The sequence below is a fragment of the Rhinolophus hipposideros genome, assembly GCF_964194185.1.
Source record: "Rhinolophus hipposideros genome assembly, chromosome: 15".
NCBI classification, from domain to species: Eukaryota; Metazoa; Chordata; class Mammalia; order Chiroptera; family Rhinolophidae; genus Rhinolophus; species Rhinolophus hipposideros.
This window is the reverse complement of record NC_138061.1, coordinates 67,815,201-67,830,993: the sequence shown is the minus strand read 5'-3', so window position 1 is coordinate 67,830,993 and position 15,793 is coordinate 67,815,201. Positions and strand designations below refer to the sequence as shown.

Here is a 15,793-nt window from a genome sequence, read left to right as displayed (position 1 = left end):
TCGAGGTGTTCAGAAAGGTGAGGTGTCTCAGTAAGGTGACGCCATGGCAAACTGCTGGGAGCTGGTGGGGATGAGTGAGGGGGTTGCTGCTAGCCGCCAAGTACTGGAAGAGCCTGCCCTGGAGAAGTCAGCCACCGGCTGCCCGGCAGAGAGCAGAGCAGAATCAGGAAGGACTGTTCCTGCAAAGTCTCTCCATTGCCCTATACTGACAAAACCTAACAGCATACCAGTGTCAACGGAAAAATATTTAAAGGGCCCAACTCCTTTTCTTAAGGGTAGGCAATGAAGAACAAATTTGTAGCAATTACAATAAATTGGTAATTGATAACGATGGCATATGAAACTAGAAGACAGAATAACATCACCCAGGGAATAAGTATAGACACAGAAGAAAAGAAGACTAAAGGCTGAGCCTAGTGGGTTCTAACTTAAACAGGTCAGGTAGGAATGGAAGAACCAGCAGAGGTCACTGAGAAGGAAAAGCCAGGGTTGTAGGTGGTATTCTGAGATCTAGGTGAATCTAAGAAGAGAATAGGAGGAACCAGAGAATATATGGACAATACTTTTGTGAAATGTCGCTACAAAGGAGCAGAGAAAAAAGCTATACTTATCTGGTATAGGAAATGGGTTTCAAAAAGAATGTTTTGAGGATTAAAGAAATTACATGTTGTATGATAATGGGAATAGTCTACTAAAAACTGATGATTTGGGGGAGAGATTAGACTGGCTGGAGTGATGCCCCGGAGATGATGGAATCCAGCACTAAAGTGCAGGATTTGTTTTGGTGGACACAGCCGTTCATTTACAGTAACAGGCAAGGAGCAGAGAGGGGCATGGGTGGATGCAGTGGTGGGAGTCTCCACCTCCATTTCCTCAGCGAAGTAAGAAGGAAGCGGGAGGTGGTGGGAAGGACTGGAGAGAGAAGAGAGGTATGAAACGCTCATTTGGAAGAATGGCAGAGACCAGGCAAAGTTAGAAATATTAAAGTGTGGGCAGTCACCGTGGTTTTAGGCTTTCCTGTAGCCATGTTTAGTTGGATTGCTGTAGCATGGAGGAGATGGAGAATTGGGTTTCCCCAGGCTTCTCATTTTACCAAGCAGCTATGATGTGAGGAATGAAGTACGTGAAAGACTTTTGATAATGACTGACCATGGAGTTTAAGCTAGCTTACCAGGGAGGGAGAAGTCGTCAAGGGAGGAAGGTAGTAAAATATGGGTTGGAGGTCCTGGTAGGGTTACAGGAGTTTTGGTTTCAGGGCATTCGAGTGAATAACCTGGAAAGACAGGAGGTTGGAGTGGAATGCTTCAGGGGTTGCAGTCCTCGGACCTGACAAGGTGTAGGGTATGATCACAGGGGAATGAGACTGAGCTAAAACAGAAGACAAGAGTGGCTTCATGGAGCCAAGACGTTAGAAGGATTACAACCTGTACACTGAAATCTCCAAGAAGTAAGGTGCTGGAGTTACAAAATTCCAAGCTCATCACGATGCGGGAAGTCTGTGCCCTGGGGGGCAGCCTCCCGAGCAAAGCAGAGAGAATCCCTGCGGGATGCTGCGGGAGAAATCCCGCTCGCTGTGAAGGGCGGGCGTGCCTGGGGGTGTCGGTCAGCCTAGCTCTGCGGGGCAGAACTGAGCTCTGACGAGGCACTCGTAGGGTTATATTGAAGAGAAAACCTCCCAGACAGGAGGCAGGTACAAACTCTGAAAATGTGCCTAGTTTGGTCGGCACAGGGCACCCACCTCACCTGAGATGGGGGCTAGGAAAACTCCAAGACTGTCCCTCAGGGGGACTGGGCAAACCTGTGCTACAAAACTGCAAGAGGTTGCGTTCTCCGTGCAAAGTCCCTTCTAAGAACAGAAAGGCCGAGGCGTTTCGTGCCCGGTCAGTTCGTCCCTGCCCTCAGTCTGTTGGTCCTCGTGAAGGAGGGAATTATAGCACTAAAAGAGCCCGAGAAATGTCCAGTTCTGCCATCGGTAAGTATGAGCAAGCTGACGAGCCACAGCGACTCCCAGGCGAGTGACACTCCTTTAGGCCGTGCGGGACAGGGAGTGCCTGGGGCTTCCGGAGGGGACGGGCGCGGGGGCCAGGCCGCAGGGTCGCCGCGGCCTGCGGGGGGCACGCCGGGGCGCGCCGCGCTGGGGCTCCGAGTCCCCGCCCCGCAGCACAGGACTCGCAGGGGGGCCTCGCTTCCGGCCCGGCCCTGCGGCGCGGCGCGCGGCTCCAAGGGGAACGCACCGCGCAGGCGTCCTCTGCGCCCACCCCCGGCCTATGACGAGTCTTCCTTCCGGCTTCCCCCGAAAGTCTTCCCTCCCGGGTCTCTTTCTTCTGCCGCAGCCTCGTTTCCCGCCGGCGAGTAGAGTATCCGCGTTGGGTGCCTTTCCGTTTCCGGCGTTGCCCATGCGGGCCTGAGGAGGACTGGCCGCTGTGAACCCGGTGAGGGCTGTGGGCTTGCGGAGGCGGCGGCAGGAGGGTCTCCGGGGTGGGGCGCTGGGGGCATCGCGAGTGGCGCGCACGGCAGGGTCTTCATTCGCTCTCTCGGGCAGTCTGCCTCCCAGGAGTGCCTCAGGCGCTGGATAGACGTAGTCCGTACCTGCCAGACATGTACTCCCGGGACCTTGGGGGACTGGCTGAGTGAGTTCGTGCTGAGACAGGAGGCGGTGGGGAGAGTTAAGAGGTGGTTCAGGCCTTGGTAATCGTAGCAGGCAACAACTGAGCCAGGTCTGTTGACTTCAAATTGTGCTTTTTCCCCTCCCGTCCCCCACTCCAAAAGGAGCAAGGCATCGCGGACGTACAAGTTCAAACCCCAAATGTAGTAGAGAAGAAAAGTAATGTCCTGAAATCACACAGGTATTTATTTTCAAGGCGTCCCCAGAACCCAGCTCTCCTGACTCCCTGCCAGCTCATGCTGCTGCTTGTGGACTTGATTTCCGCTGGCGCGTGTCTCGGGGAAATTGGACTGAGCTGCGTCGCAGCCTTCTGATGTGGCCGCACTGCCTGGCACGGAAGACTTTCGTTTGAATTTCCTCCGCTAGTCAGGGCATAGCTGTAGCCATCTCCTGGCACAGTGCCTACATCATAGGCACACACAAATATTGATTGAACTGAAATTAATTCAGTACCTTAATTGAATGACGTGACCTCCCAATGCCCCCCACCCTTTCCAGCGGTTCTCAGGTTATGGGCCATGAATTCCCGGGACGCTCAGACATCGTTGTAAGAGGTTCTGCACACCCGTGTGGTCTCCAGGCATCATCCACAAACAATCATATCTCCCACGCAGGTATTACTGTTTTTTAAGTGTGTATAGGTGATTGTTATAATTGAAAAGTTTTACAGGATCAAACTAAAAGTAATACCGCTATCATGTTGGAGTGTTACTAAAATTCTTTATTTTTTTAGATAAAATACCTTAAAAACAGTTTAAGTTTGAAGGCAGCTGATATTTAGGGCTGAGCTGTCCAGTATATGGAAACCACTAGTCACATATGACTATTTAAATGTAGAGTTGAATTAAAATTAAATTTCAATTTCTCAGTTTCACTTGGTACATTTTAAATTCTCAGTAGCCACATGTGGCTACTGTGTTGAAAAAGTGTAGCTATAGAATATTTCCATCATTGCAGGAATGGACAGTGCTGATGTAGACACTTAAGATGAATAAACAGTAATCTAAGCAGATGTAACTAATCTAATTTATAGCATAACAGAGGAGTGCAACTGGGGATAATATTAAGCAGTTTCTATCCCTGTTGGGTCAACAATTGCATATCTCTTCATAAAGAAATAAATGTATTGTTTTTCCTTGGTTGTTGTCTAGAGTGTAAAAATGCTTTCCACCCCTTCTCCCACTACTCAGTGTAGGTTAGGGTTACTTGTGAATTGGTGAGAAGCCACTATGGAGACGAAAGACCAGAAGAAACACAGGAAGAAAAACAGTGGGCCTAAAGCTCAGAAAAAAAAGAAACGGCATCTGCAGGATCTCCAGCTTGGAGATGAGGAGGAGAATGCCCAAAAGAGAAATCCCAGAGCTTTTTCAGTCCAGTCTGCTGTGCGGATGGCTCGATCCTTCCATAGGTATGTGAGCTGGATTCATTTTTTCTTTTTAAACAGTAGGAGCCTCTCCAGATGACGTTTGGATTCAGTTCTAAAGGACATGGAGATGTGTGCCATATTTCTTTTACTAAAGCATGAGGAGTCTTTCTTTTGGAAGCTCCCTTGCCTCCAGCATCTGCACAGTGATGGCTTTTTTTGCCCAAGAGAAAAGCTGAGGAGTTTTTCTTTACAGAATTTGTTTGCAAACTTTAAACAATTATATAAGACCTGATATTATATTATGTTATGTTATATTATATTATATTTTATACCCGGTATTGGATTATATTATATTATACCTGGTCTTATAGTACTATAAGACCCAGTCTTATAGTAAAATAAGACTGGGTCTTACATTAATTTTTGCTCCAAAAGACGCATTAGAGCTGATTGTCCGGCTAGGTCTTATTTTCGGGGAAACACGGTAGATGTGCTTGTGTTTTTTTTTTTCCTGGATATGAGTCATATAATTGTAATATATAGTATTAAATAGCTTTATTTAATGAATCCTAATATACTAAGCAGTACACTTTAAACATTATTGAATTGAATTCTCCCAGTAAGAGAGCCACATTTAACCCCAAAGCCTCTGCTCTTACTCGTTGTGATACACTGCCTCCATGTTGGCCTTTTATTTTCCTTTTAAACTATTATAGTCAACTAAAAGCAATCAGATTTAAGGTCTGTATAGTTTTCACTCTACTAATGAAGTCAATCTGTTGTATCTGTTATATATTTACTGAAGTGGTTATTTGGATTGGAGCCAGAAGTTAATAAGTTAATTGTATCCATATACTGCGTTTCCCCGAAAATAAGACCGGGTCTTATTTTAATTTTTGCTCCAAAAGATGCATTAGGGCTTATGTTCAGGGCATGTCATCCTGAAAAATTATGCTAAGGCTTGTTTTCGGGGAAACACGGTATTGTCCTATTCTCTTTAAAATCTTTACTTATAAGGGTAATAACTTATATTTTGAAAATGAATTTACTTTTTTATTTCATGCAATTAGGACTCAGGATTTGAAGACAAAAAAGCATCACATTCCGGTGGTTGATCGAACTCCACTAGAGCCCCCACCAATAGTGGTGGTAGTGATGGGGCCTCCAAAAGTCGGAAAGAGTACGTTGATCCAGTGCCTCATTCGGAACTTCACCAGGCAGAAGCTGACGGAGATCAGAGGCCCTGTAACTATTGTGTGTGGTATGTGGCAGGTGTTGTCATTTTCTTGACTGATAAATGTTAATATCGTCACTTCGTACTTCCTCTCTTGTAGTTTCACTAAGTTGGCTGTAGCTTCAGAAAAAGATAGATTCCCAGAGATAATAATGATGTACATTGTTCTGACTGCTGTATGGATTTGCCAGGTGTGTTCTTCTGAAAGGCTTGGCAGGCCTGGGCACGCTGGCTTTGTCATGGTGAGCACCTTATTTAACAGCGAGTACCTGCTATGTGCCAAGGATGCCTGCTTTCCCTCATGAAGCCACAGTCTTGTGGAAGTGAGGGAGTTCTCTCTTTATCCTGTGGGGACTTGTCTGTTCTGGGAGATGGTGACTTTTCTCAATTTGAGGAAAGATGAAACAAATTTCCAAAATGGCATTGATAGAATCTGAAATCTCTTATTAGAGCAGTAATGTACAGTTTACCCTTGACCTGCATCGGTCCACTAATATGTGGATTTGTACAGTTGGCTATCTGTATCCCTGGGTTTTTGTAATGACGAGCAGGGAAAAGGAGGAGGGACACAGGCTAGAGTGGGGCTAATGAATTTATTTAGCAATATCTAATCAATTTATTTAGCAATATGTAATAGCAAAAGAAAAAGGCAATTAATAGAAAATGTTAATGTCAGAAAGTAAACGTGGTTAAGATTAAACTATATACATTGATAACGAGGTCATGTTAAGGGAGTACACATACATGTAAGTTTAAGAGATCCCAACATATGTTTACTATTGATCAAAAATCACTTGGCTAAATATACAAATAACATCAGTAAGGAGTATCCAAAAGCAGTAATAAGCTTTATAGGATAGTGACTATTACAGTAGATGCCCAAAGCTCACCAAACGGGCAGAACAGCACTGGAAAAGTCATAAATCAGAACCTTGCTACGTCTGTAGCTGAGACAAACTCAGGCCTTTCCCACACTGGTGTTTGCTAGTTCCCAAGATTGTTGCTGCTGTTGTCTTTGTTGTTAGAAGTCAAGGTGTCTTCTGATGTTATAAGCTACAAGCTGCATATAAGTTTTTAAGGTGTTAACAATCTGAAGAAAGTTGCTGGTGATGGTGGTGATGTTGTTGTTAGAAGTTAGGACGTCTTCTGATGTTGTAAGCTGCAACCTGCACACAAGTTTTCTAGATGCTGACAAGTTCTCAAGAAGGCTAACGGTGGGGAACAACACTGGAGAGGCCGGGAACCAGCCAGACCTCACCAGGTTCGCTGCTGAAAGTCAGGACATCCCCTGGTATAAGCTGCATGTTGCTGGAAGTCTTCAAAATGTTAGAATGATGAGAAATCACCAATGACAAATGACCAAATGACGAAATAATAATAATAATTGTCAACTGAGGTCTGTCTTATATTTTTCTCAGATGTACCTTAGAGCCAAGTTCTTTGTTCCTGCCTTCCCCTCCAGGAATAGCCAGTTCCGGGAGGGTCCGGCAGTTACTAATATGAATGTTGTCCATCCGGCCAATTCATCCGGATAAGCAGTATCTGCTGTTCTTGCTTGAAACCATCAGCCCAAGGTCTTCCAAGGCCTGTCATGTGACCCTGATATAACTTAGCTACTTCTTCACTTTGTCTGCTGATGTGGGCGAAACACACAGAACAAGGAGGGAACTCTCTCAACTCCGGATCAAGAATTTCTTTAACCCTAAGCTAACCATCACCTCACAACACAGATGGAACAGAACAACAAACATCATCTCATATCTCCCCTACTCGAGAAAATGAGACCAAACAGAAAAACAACCTCATCTCATGTCTCTCCTGCTGGGAGAATGAGACCAAAGGGGGACAGAAAAACAACCTCATCCCATATCTCCCCTGCTCAGGAGAATGAGACCAAAGAGGGAATTTACTCAACCCCTGATCACAGCACAGAAATCACCTCACATGTATGGACAGATAAAAGCTAATAGACAAAAGCTCACATCAACCAATGAAGGCAAACTTTCCTCAACATCTACTCTACAGTTTTGCTTTGACAGATTCAACCAACTGTGGATCAAAAACAGTATTTTTCAATCTGCAGTTGGGAGTCTGCAGGTCTGGAGGGCTGACTATATGCATTGTTCTATACCAGTTTGTATAAGGAGCTTGAACACCCACAGATTTTGGAATCTGTGGAATTCCTGGAAACCATCCCCCATGGATACCAAGGGAAGACTGAGGTTTTGGGAGAGGCAAAATTTATATATGTGGATTTTCCACTTTGGGGAGGTTGGTGCCCTAACCCCTCATTCAACTGTAGTTGGATTGAGGATTGTCTTTGTCTTTAAGGCTTTTGTATCATGGTGAGTGATTTCTTTTAACTTAATTTAGAAATAATAATTGTTCCGTGCACATTCTGTTACATTAGGTCTGGGGATTTTTTTTTTAGCGATAATGGGAACATTTTGGTAGAGAGAGAAGCTTTGGCCCACTGCTGAACAGCAGGATCAGCGTCATCATAAAACCTGCTTGTCTGCCCATTCTAGTCAGAATGTTATCTGTTTGAGCACTTTATTCATATGAGTAGACTTTTGATAATATTTTAAAATTAGAGAACATAGTGAAAAAAACCGAAGAAGGAATATATTTGATCAGTTTTCTCCTATAAAAATGAACTTTTGGCATACTCTTGTAAGTGTGTATGGTGCTTTACTGGATGCAATTAAAAATGATAATTAGAGTTAATAGATATATTTTTTCAAGATTTGTTTAAAAATAAAATTTTTGTCTTCAATTATAGGTAAAAAACGCAGACTTACCATTATTGAATGTGGGTGTGACATTAACATGATGATTGATCTGGCTAAAGTAGCGGATTTGGTAAGTCAGTGGGGACTGGGTTTCTGATGGGTACTTAAAAAAGTGTGATAGGTTATTTATCTCATATTGACGGGAAGAAAGGTGTATGGTTATTAAGGGCATGGTGAGTATCATCAGGGATGAAAGATGTATTTGAATTGATGATAATGGTAATAATTATTGGTATAATAAAAATGGGATGCGTACAATAAAATGTATTCTAAAATCTAAAAGCAAGTACCACTTCTCGGACCCTCACTGGGCACTGTGCTAACAGTTCTCTATATATTTAGCCCGTCTAACCTCTAGTGCCGTAGAGGTAAGTCGGTATTATCTCCCATTTACATATGAGGAAAGCAAGGCTCCCAGAAGTTAATTTGTCTGAGGATGGGAACTCTGCTCCTGATGGTGCCAGATCCTCTGTTCTAAATGATTATGATAAAATAAATACATGGATTGCCCTTGAGAAGTTGTCAGAGTTTAAAATAAAAAGTCTATACAGTACTTAGCATATGGAAATTATGCCGCTTTGATTGCATTTACAGAAATGATACTGTTTATTAATTATTTTTTAGACTAGCAAAAATGAAGCCAATATGAAAAAAAATAAGACATTGATTAGTAAGTGATACGTTGGTTTTGGTTTTTTTTTTTGATTCAACACTTCCTGGATAGTTGTTTGGTGACTGAGCTACAGATATTGTCCTTTGGCCCAGGAACTCTTCTAAAGTATAAAAAGTAATTTAATGTAGATGTTACGGCTATGCCATTTTAATATCAGAAAACTAAATACTACTCAAATTTTGAACATGTCATGCTACCATTAGTAAAAATAAGTGTGTTATTGTCAACACAAAATAGTATAAACTTACTAAATCTTGTGTATTTGAAATGATTGAAATAGTTTAGCATATGAGTCAATAGTTTCTTTTTTGTAAAAGAGAAACTTGATATAAGTCCCTAATTTTAAAAGCATGCATATATTAAGAAAGGTGTCTTCATATACATCTTCTTAAGATTTAAAAAGGAACACACGCCTTTGGTAAAATATTCAAACTGTACTACAGAGTATATACAATGCATGTTTTGTCTTTTTTTGCTCTGACCCCTAATCTCTCAGTTCCCCTCAAAGCAGTATCTTTTCAGATACGTCTAAATACACATGCAACCCTTTTAAAGCACACACTGTTTATTATACACTGTTTTGTGCTTTGCTTTTTTCACTTAATATGTCTTGGAAGTATATAATAAGCATTATAGCTCAGCCTTATTCTCTTTCAGTATTCATTGTGTATACCTTAATTTATTTAACCTGGCTTATGTTGATTGCTCTACTCTGGGTTGTTCTAAAGCCTCTATGTCCCAGCAAAGGCACACATAATACATGGATTTGTGTATGCGTGCACACTTGTGTGCACTGAAGGAGAAATATCGCCTTCATTTAGCTTTAGTTGATGCAGACTGTCAAAGAGGGGAATGTTTGCCACCTGCTCTGATCCTACAACTGATTGCTTGCCTCTTGGTACTCCATGGTGTCTGATGGGGGGTAGGGTGGTCCCACAGCCAGCCCTTTGACTTCAGCCTGCTCTAATGCTGGACAGCCCTGTGTGCAGCTTAGCCTCTACTCGGCAGCAGCAGCCATGCCTTTCTGCAGTGCTCCGTGGCCCTCCTTCATGTATTTTGAATATTATGAATATTCTGTAATTTAATCAAAGACATATTTTTCTGGGTTTTTAAAACTACTTTTTGTTAGCTACAGAAAGATGAGAACAGAGATGTCTTTATTGTCTTAAAACTAAAAATCTCTAGGAATCAACTCTGAAATTATTTTGCATATTTGAAGAGTCATAAATTTTAAAAATCGATCTTATCTGCTTCTGTTTTCTTATAGATTACCATTTATAACTTCAGTGTTTTTTGACTCAATTCTAAACTGGTAGCTTCTTTTTTTAGTTTCGGGGCAATTATATAAATTAACATATAAGATAGAGCTTTCCTACTTCCCAGCAAAAAAACTTTTTGAGAAGTTTGAAACAAAAATGTTTGGTTTTTCTGTACATTTTTTTATATGTTTCATTTATCATTGTTTCATTTTATTACCACTTCCTCCCATTTTTTGGATGGCAGAGATCTGTTATTTGGTTTCCTTGTTAGAGACCTGTTATTTGGCTTAAAAACACCTTACCAAAAACTTAATTTCTTGAAGTGAGGACTTTTCAGGTAAGGGCCAAATTAGACCCAGCCTTTTCTGAGTTATTTCTTATACATCCAAATTCTTGAAATGGAAGTTTCTATCATGGTGGACATTTTCTCATGGTTGGATTTTAAGAGCAAGTCAAAGGGTGGTTTTTCTTCTGTGTCATGGTAATCCCTAACTAATCATTTGATTTAGTAGAGCAGGAGTTGTCACTTTTTTTCCTGTAAAGGGCCAGATAGTAAATATTTTAGGCTTTGTGGGTCATAGTTTGTGTTGCAACTACTTAACTCTGCAGTTGTAGTTCAAAATCAGACGTCGGTAATAAGTAAATGAATTAACGTGGCTTTGTTCTGGGATAACGTGAGTTGGATTTGGTCCACATGTTGTAGTTTGCTGATGATCTGTTTTGGGTAGTTTCCTTGAGAAATTGTGTCTTCTGCTTTTAGGTTCTGATGCTTATAGATGCCAGCTTCGGGTTTGAAATGGAAACATTTGAGTTTCTAAACATCTGTCAAGTACATGGCTTTCCTAAAATTATGGGTGTTCTCACTCACCTAGATTCCTTCAAGTATAATAAGCAACTGAAGAAGACAAAGAAGCGATTAAAACACAGGTTCTGGACGGAAGTCTACCCGGTAGGAAGAGAATAAATTATTGAGTGCTAACATTGCAATCTTTTAAAAATAGATGGGATGAGTAAGAGAGATTAACAAGTATCTCTATAGGACTCACCCCCCTGAATTTCCTTTCTGTATTTGTTCGTAGTCCCCGGCATATTTCCCCGAGGTAGTCTTTAGTCTGGACTGTTGGTGTGTCTCATTTGTCTCTGTCTCCCCCAGCACCAGGCAGTGTCTGGCTCTAAGTGTTTTAGATTTGTGGCTTAGTAGAGTTCGTCTAAAGTCTCTCACAGTTACAGGCCCGTTGGTCATAAGGTTTTTTCTGTGCCCACAAGCCTCACTGCCCTCTCTGTGCAATACTCCAGACAGATGCCTCTGCCTGATTGGAGAGCAACCTTGAAACTAAATGTATTTGCAGTTCTGCCCCTACAGAGCCCTAGCAGGATGATTCCTGAAAGAAGCGAGAGAGGTTCTGGAAGCATTGTCACAGTGGTTTGCTGGAAGTCTCCCTTTCTTAGGTTGCTTCTTGGTTAGAGGCCTTTATTTTGGTGCAATATTGAATTTAGTTGAAATTTATTTATTTTTATTTTTTTAATGCTTAGGGTGCCAAGCTGTTCTACCTTTCTGGAATGGTACATGGAGAATATCAAAACCAAGAAATTCACAATCTAGGCCGTTTTATTACAGTTATGAAATTTAGGCCGCTTACATGGCAAACCTCTCACCCTTATATCCTGGCAGACAGGTAAAAAAGAACATGTACATCTTTTTCTTTCTTGACCATCTATTTCAAAGCTAAGAAGGTTAAAAAAAGAACAATAATAGAGCTTATTTTATGCTTATTTTTGAATAGTGGGCGGGGGAGAAAGGTGGTTGATGGAGATACCTACTTTTTTGTATCATTACTTAAAGATGCTGTGTTGTGGGAATACAGTATGAACTGTCCAGAAACATGTGAGGACTTCAAAGCGTTTAAGGATACAGGATGTGGCCCCATCCTGCTTTACCAGCTTTAATTTGTGCCACAGTACTCCAGTCACTCAAAAGTGTCCTGTGCTTTCCTTCCGTTGTACTTTTTCTCATATTTTTTTCTCATCCTGGAAGACCCTTTTTCCACCTTCCAAAACCCAAGCTACACTGAAAAACCCAGATCAAAGCTTAATCCTCCTCTAAAGGGTTTTTCTGGACATGTTCTATACTTTTCCCTGACACACATGCATGCATTTCCCATTTCTGATGTCTTATGGAATATATATCACATAGAGAGATGCAGCCATGTTTGCCTCCTTTTCCTTTGGTAGGTGGTGAACTGTGCTTCCTTTTTCTGTTTTTCTGTAATTTTCCAAACATGTTTGGTGAACTAGTGAATGTGTGAATTATTGAGATGTGAAGGGAGGTACAGGAACTTTGGCATTCATTTCTGCCATATGATTGGGTTTTATTTTTCTAGGATGGAAGATTTGACAAACCCAGAAGATATCCGAACAAATATCAAGTGTGATCGAAGAGTGTCTTTTTATGGTTATTTAAGAGGAGCACACTTGAAAAATAAAAGCCAAATTCACATGCCAGGTATCCTTTTGTTGTAAAATGTCTTGTATTTGTAGAACTCTTGGGAAAACTGAAAAATGGCCAACGCAGACGGGCCACCTTGCTGGGGTTTTTAGAGTAGCACAGCATTGCGTTGGCAGCAGAGGTATTGAGCTGGCCAGTCCCCTGCTCCCATTGTGCTGTTTAGCTAGAGAGGCACAGTACCATGTCAGATGAGACCGTTGTCGTGGGTGAGCCTTCTGACTGGGCCATTTCTGCCACCAGTTGATAGACTTGTCAGCTGAAGCCATCTTCCTGCCTCTGTCCTCCAGGTGTAGGAGACTTTGCTCTGAGTGACGTCAGTTTTCTTCCGGACCCCTGTGCCCTTCCTGAACAACAGAAGAAGCGCTGTTTAAATGAAAAGGAGAAGTTGGTTTATGCACCTCTCTCTGGAGTTGGTGGGGTGCTGTATGACAAAGATGCTGTCTATGTTGACCTTGGTGGCAGCCATGGCTTCCAGGAATCGGTGAGAAGGCAGTTACAGGAAGTAATATAATCAGCTTTTATTTACTGAAGCTTTTTGTCTCCGTTCATATTTCTGAGGAAGGCCACAGTGATAATGTAAATATGCAGAACACCTAATTGCACCGAACAGAAAGTAAAAGTTAGGTTCCGTCCCCCTCCCCCACCCCCCGTGCTTCCAGGATGCACAGAGATCAATCCCAGGTCTCCCAGCACGAGCATTGCAAGCACTCGGCTCCTGGACTCTCTCTTTATACAAAATCAGTGTTTTCTGGGTTCTCTGCTCTTTTTCTTTTATTTTTGTTTCTCTCTAAACATATATATAATTTTTTAGGTTATGTATGTTTAGATTATTATATATTATGTGTAAATACTATACATGTGGTATTTGTGTGTGTGAGAGAGAAGTATTATTTGTTACATGAGATCCAACTATAAATGCTTTTGCACCTTCTGGGGGCATCTAAGAATGTACAGTTGCATTGCTCCCTGTTGGTATTTGTGGAGCTGCTTCCATCCGTGTACAGCTGTGCACTACTTCATGGTATGGACAAACCTCATTTACTGGGCAACCTTTGGAGCACTGAGGGGCTCACCCCGTTTCTCCTGGCCTGAACAGTGCTCCTGGTCTGCAGCGAGCACCCTTGCCCGTGTAGCTCTGCTCACTGGGTGGGATCTTTCTATGCAGTAAATTCCTTGAAGTGAAATTTTTGAATCAAAAAGGAGCAAGTTTTTTTAAATGGATTCTAGATTTTTATTCTTTTATTCTTTTTAAAGGGATATTATTGGGCTAAGTGCTTTCTGTAGCTTTGGCACCAAAGGTTTCTCTAGCTAAGCATTTAGGTTATCAGATTGTATATTTTATGAACTTTGGAAAAGTTTAATGAAGACAGAGATCAATTTTAGGCTTTGTTGTAAGAATTTTGTTTTATTTTTTGAGGCAGTTAGAAGGGTTCTTAGGCACTATGTTTAAGGGTAATTTTGAGAAAATAATGGACAGCGGTGTGTATTCAGAATCCTTGTGCATTCCTCACTTTCCCTTTCTTGGTGACCTTAACAGGGCGAGGCTAGGCCCACCCATGAACTGGTCCAGAGTCTCATTTCCACCCATGCCACTATTGATGCCAAGATGGCTTCAAGCAGAGTGACACTTTTTTCTGATTCCAAAGCACTGGGGTCAGAGGATGTAGATAATCAAGGGTAAGTTTGCTATTTTTCTATTTTTGATTTAAAAATATTGTATAACAGAAGATTATATCACCTATAACTGCCATCATAACACACTTCTGTCATTCCAGGTTTTGTTTAGCTTTGCTTTGTATATGGTTTTTTTTGTTTTTGTTTTTTTAAATTTCATTGGGGAAGGACAACAGGACTTTATTGGGGGAACAGTGTGTACTTCCAGGGCTTTTTCCAAGTCAAGCTGTTGTCCTTTCAATCTTAGTTGTGGAGGGCGCAGCTCAGCTCCAGGTCCAGTTGCCGTTATTAGTTGCCATTGTTAGTTGCAGGGGGCGCAGCCCACCGTCCCTGGTGAGAGTTGAACCGGCAGTCTTGTGGTTGAGAGGATGTGCTCCAACCAACTGAGCCATCCGGGAGCTCAGCAACAGCTCGGCTCAAGAAGCCGTGTTCAATCTTAGTTGCAGGGATTGGAGCCCACCATCCCTTGCCGGAATCGAGGAATCAAACCGGCAGCCTTGTGGTTGAGAGCCCACGGGCCCATGTGGGAATCGAACAGGCAGTCTTCAGAGTTAGGAGCAGGGAGCTCCAACCACCTGAGCCACCGGTCTGGCCCCCTGCTTTGTATATGTTTATGTCTCTGAGGACTCTTCACTTAAGTGACGTTACACAGAAATATTCTTGAAATAATATGCAAAATTCAGTTTTTAACAGACTCACAGTATTCCTCAGCTGTCACAAAACCTTTTCCATAGGTTGTTTTTTACTTAGGAGACCTGAGGTCACTTGGCTTTCTTTTAGTGGTCAGAACAGTGGCATAGGCAGCGTCAGGGAGCTTGTTCAGATGGCTCTCCAGAGCCATAGACCTTGTGTCTAAGAGTTTTACTCTGGTTGTTTTGTAGTATCTCCTGTGGGTCCACTTCTAATATCTGGCTTATCTGAATTATTTTCAGTCTCGGTTGGGACTTTGTATGCCTTGTACATAGTGGGTGTTTTGGTTTTGTTGTAGTGATTTATGACTCCCAATAAAAATCTGTCTGAAAATGATTGAGATTATGTAGTTTATAATTTATTACAAATATATATAAGTGAAGGAAAAAGATCATCTGCTGCTCTCTAGCTAGTAGTCGTATAGCATGGTAGTTGAGTGCAATAGGTGTACTCGTTTGGGGAAATCTTCTCTAAGCCTCAATTTCCTAATATCTCACAGGAGTTTTGATGATTGAATATAATAGTGTACATAAACTATTTAGCATGATACAGATGACAAGTATTCAGTAAAAAATGCCTGCTATGATCAGTGTCAATTTTTTGAGTATTCTTCTATTCGTTCTTGTCCACGGATACTTTTTCTAACGTAGTTACAATCATAATACATGTAAAATTTCTATATATTGTGAGCATTTCCTTTTTCTATACAGTCATTTTTAATACTCATAATTTTGTTATTATGGATGTATTCTAACCTGTCCTTTCTCTTTCAGTTCAATTTTTAGTACTTTCCTGATTGCTTTTTTCACACTTTTATATAAACTGCTATATTAAGTAGCTTCATAATTTATTTCATCCCGTGGTTTTAGCATCTTGATGATGATTCTTTATCAAGTATTGCATTAGTGACTTGAAAATGGCAATATTCTTAATC

General features: G+C 41.7%; 1 protein-coding gene across 2 annotated transcripts in view; it reads left to right on the top strand.

Annotated features, from left to right (window-relative positions):
• Positions 1-2,303: 2,303 nt before the first annotated feature.
• BMS1 (BMS1 ribosome biogenesis factor) overlaps positions 2,304-15,793 on the top strand; it is a 55,497-nt gene continuing 42,007 nt past the window's right edge. The window contains exons 1-11 of one of the 2 annotated variants that reach the window (XM_081074697.1): positions 2,381-2,432; positions 2,770-2,846; positions 3,164-3,279; positions 3,856-4,073; positions 5,102-5,292; positions 8,048-8,127; positions 10,750-10,938; positions 11,523-11,665; positions 12,371-12,492; positions 12,783-12,976; positions 14,033-14,172. In XM_081074697.1, coding sequence (XP_080930823.1) covers positions 3,895-4,073; positions 5,102-5,292; positions 8,048-8,127; positions 10,750-10,938; positions 11,523-11,665; positions 12,371-12,492; positions 12,783-12,976; positions 14,033-14,172 — 1,238 coding nt within the window. In that variant the 5' untranslated portion in view covers positions 2,381-2,432; positions 2,770-2,846; positions 3,164-3,279; positions 3,856-3,894. Of the gene's footprint in view, positions 2,433-2,769; positions 2,847-3,163; positions 3,280-3,855; positions 4,074-5,101; positions 5,293-8,047; positions 8,128-10,749; positions 10,939-11,522; positions 11,666-12,370; positions 12,493-12,782; positions 12,977-14,032; positions 14,173-15,793 lie in introns of both variants that reach the window. The other variant, XM_081074696.1, reaches the window with a different exon arrangement.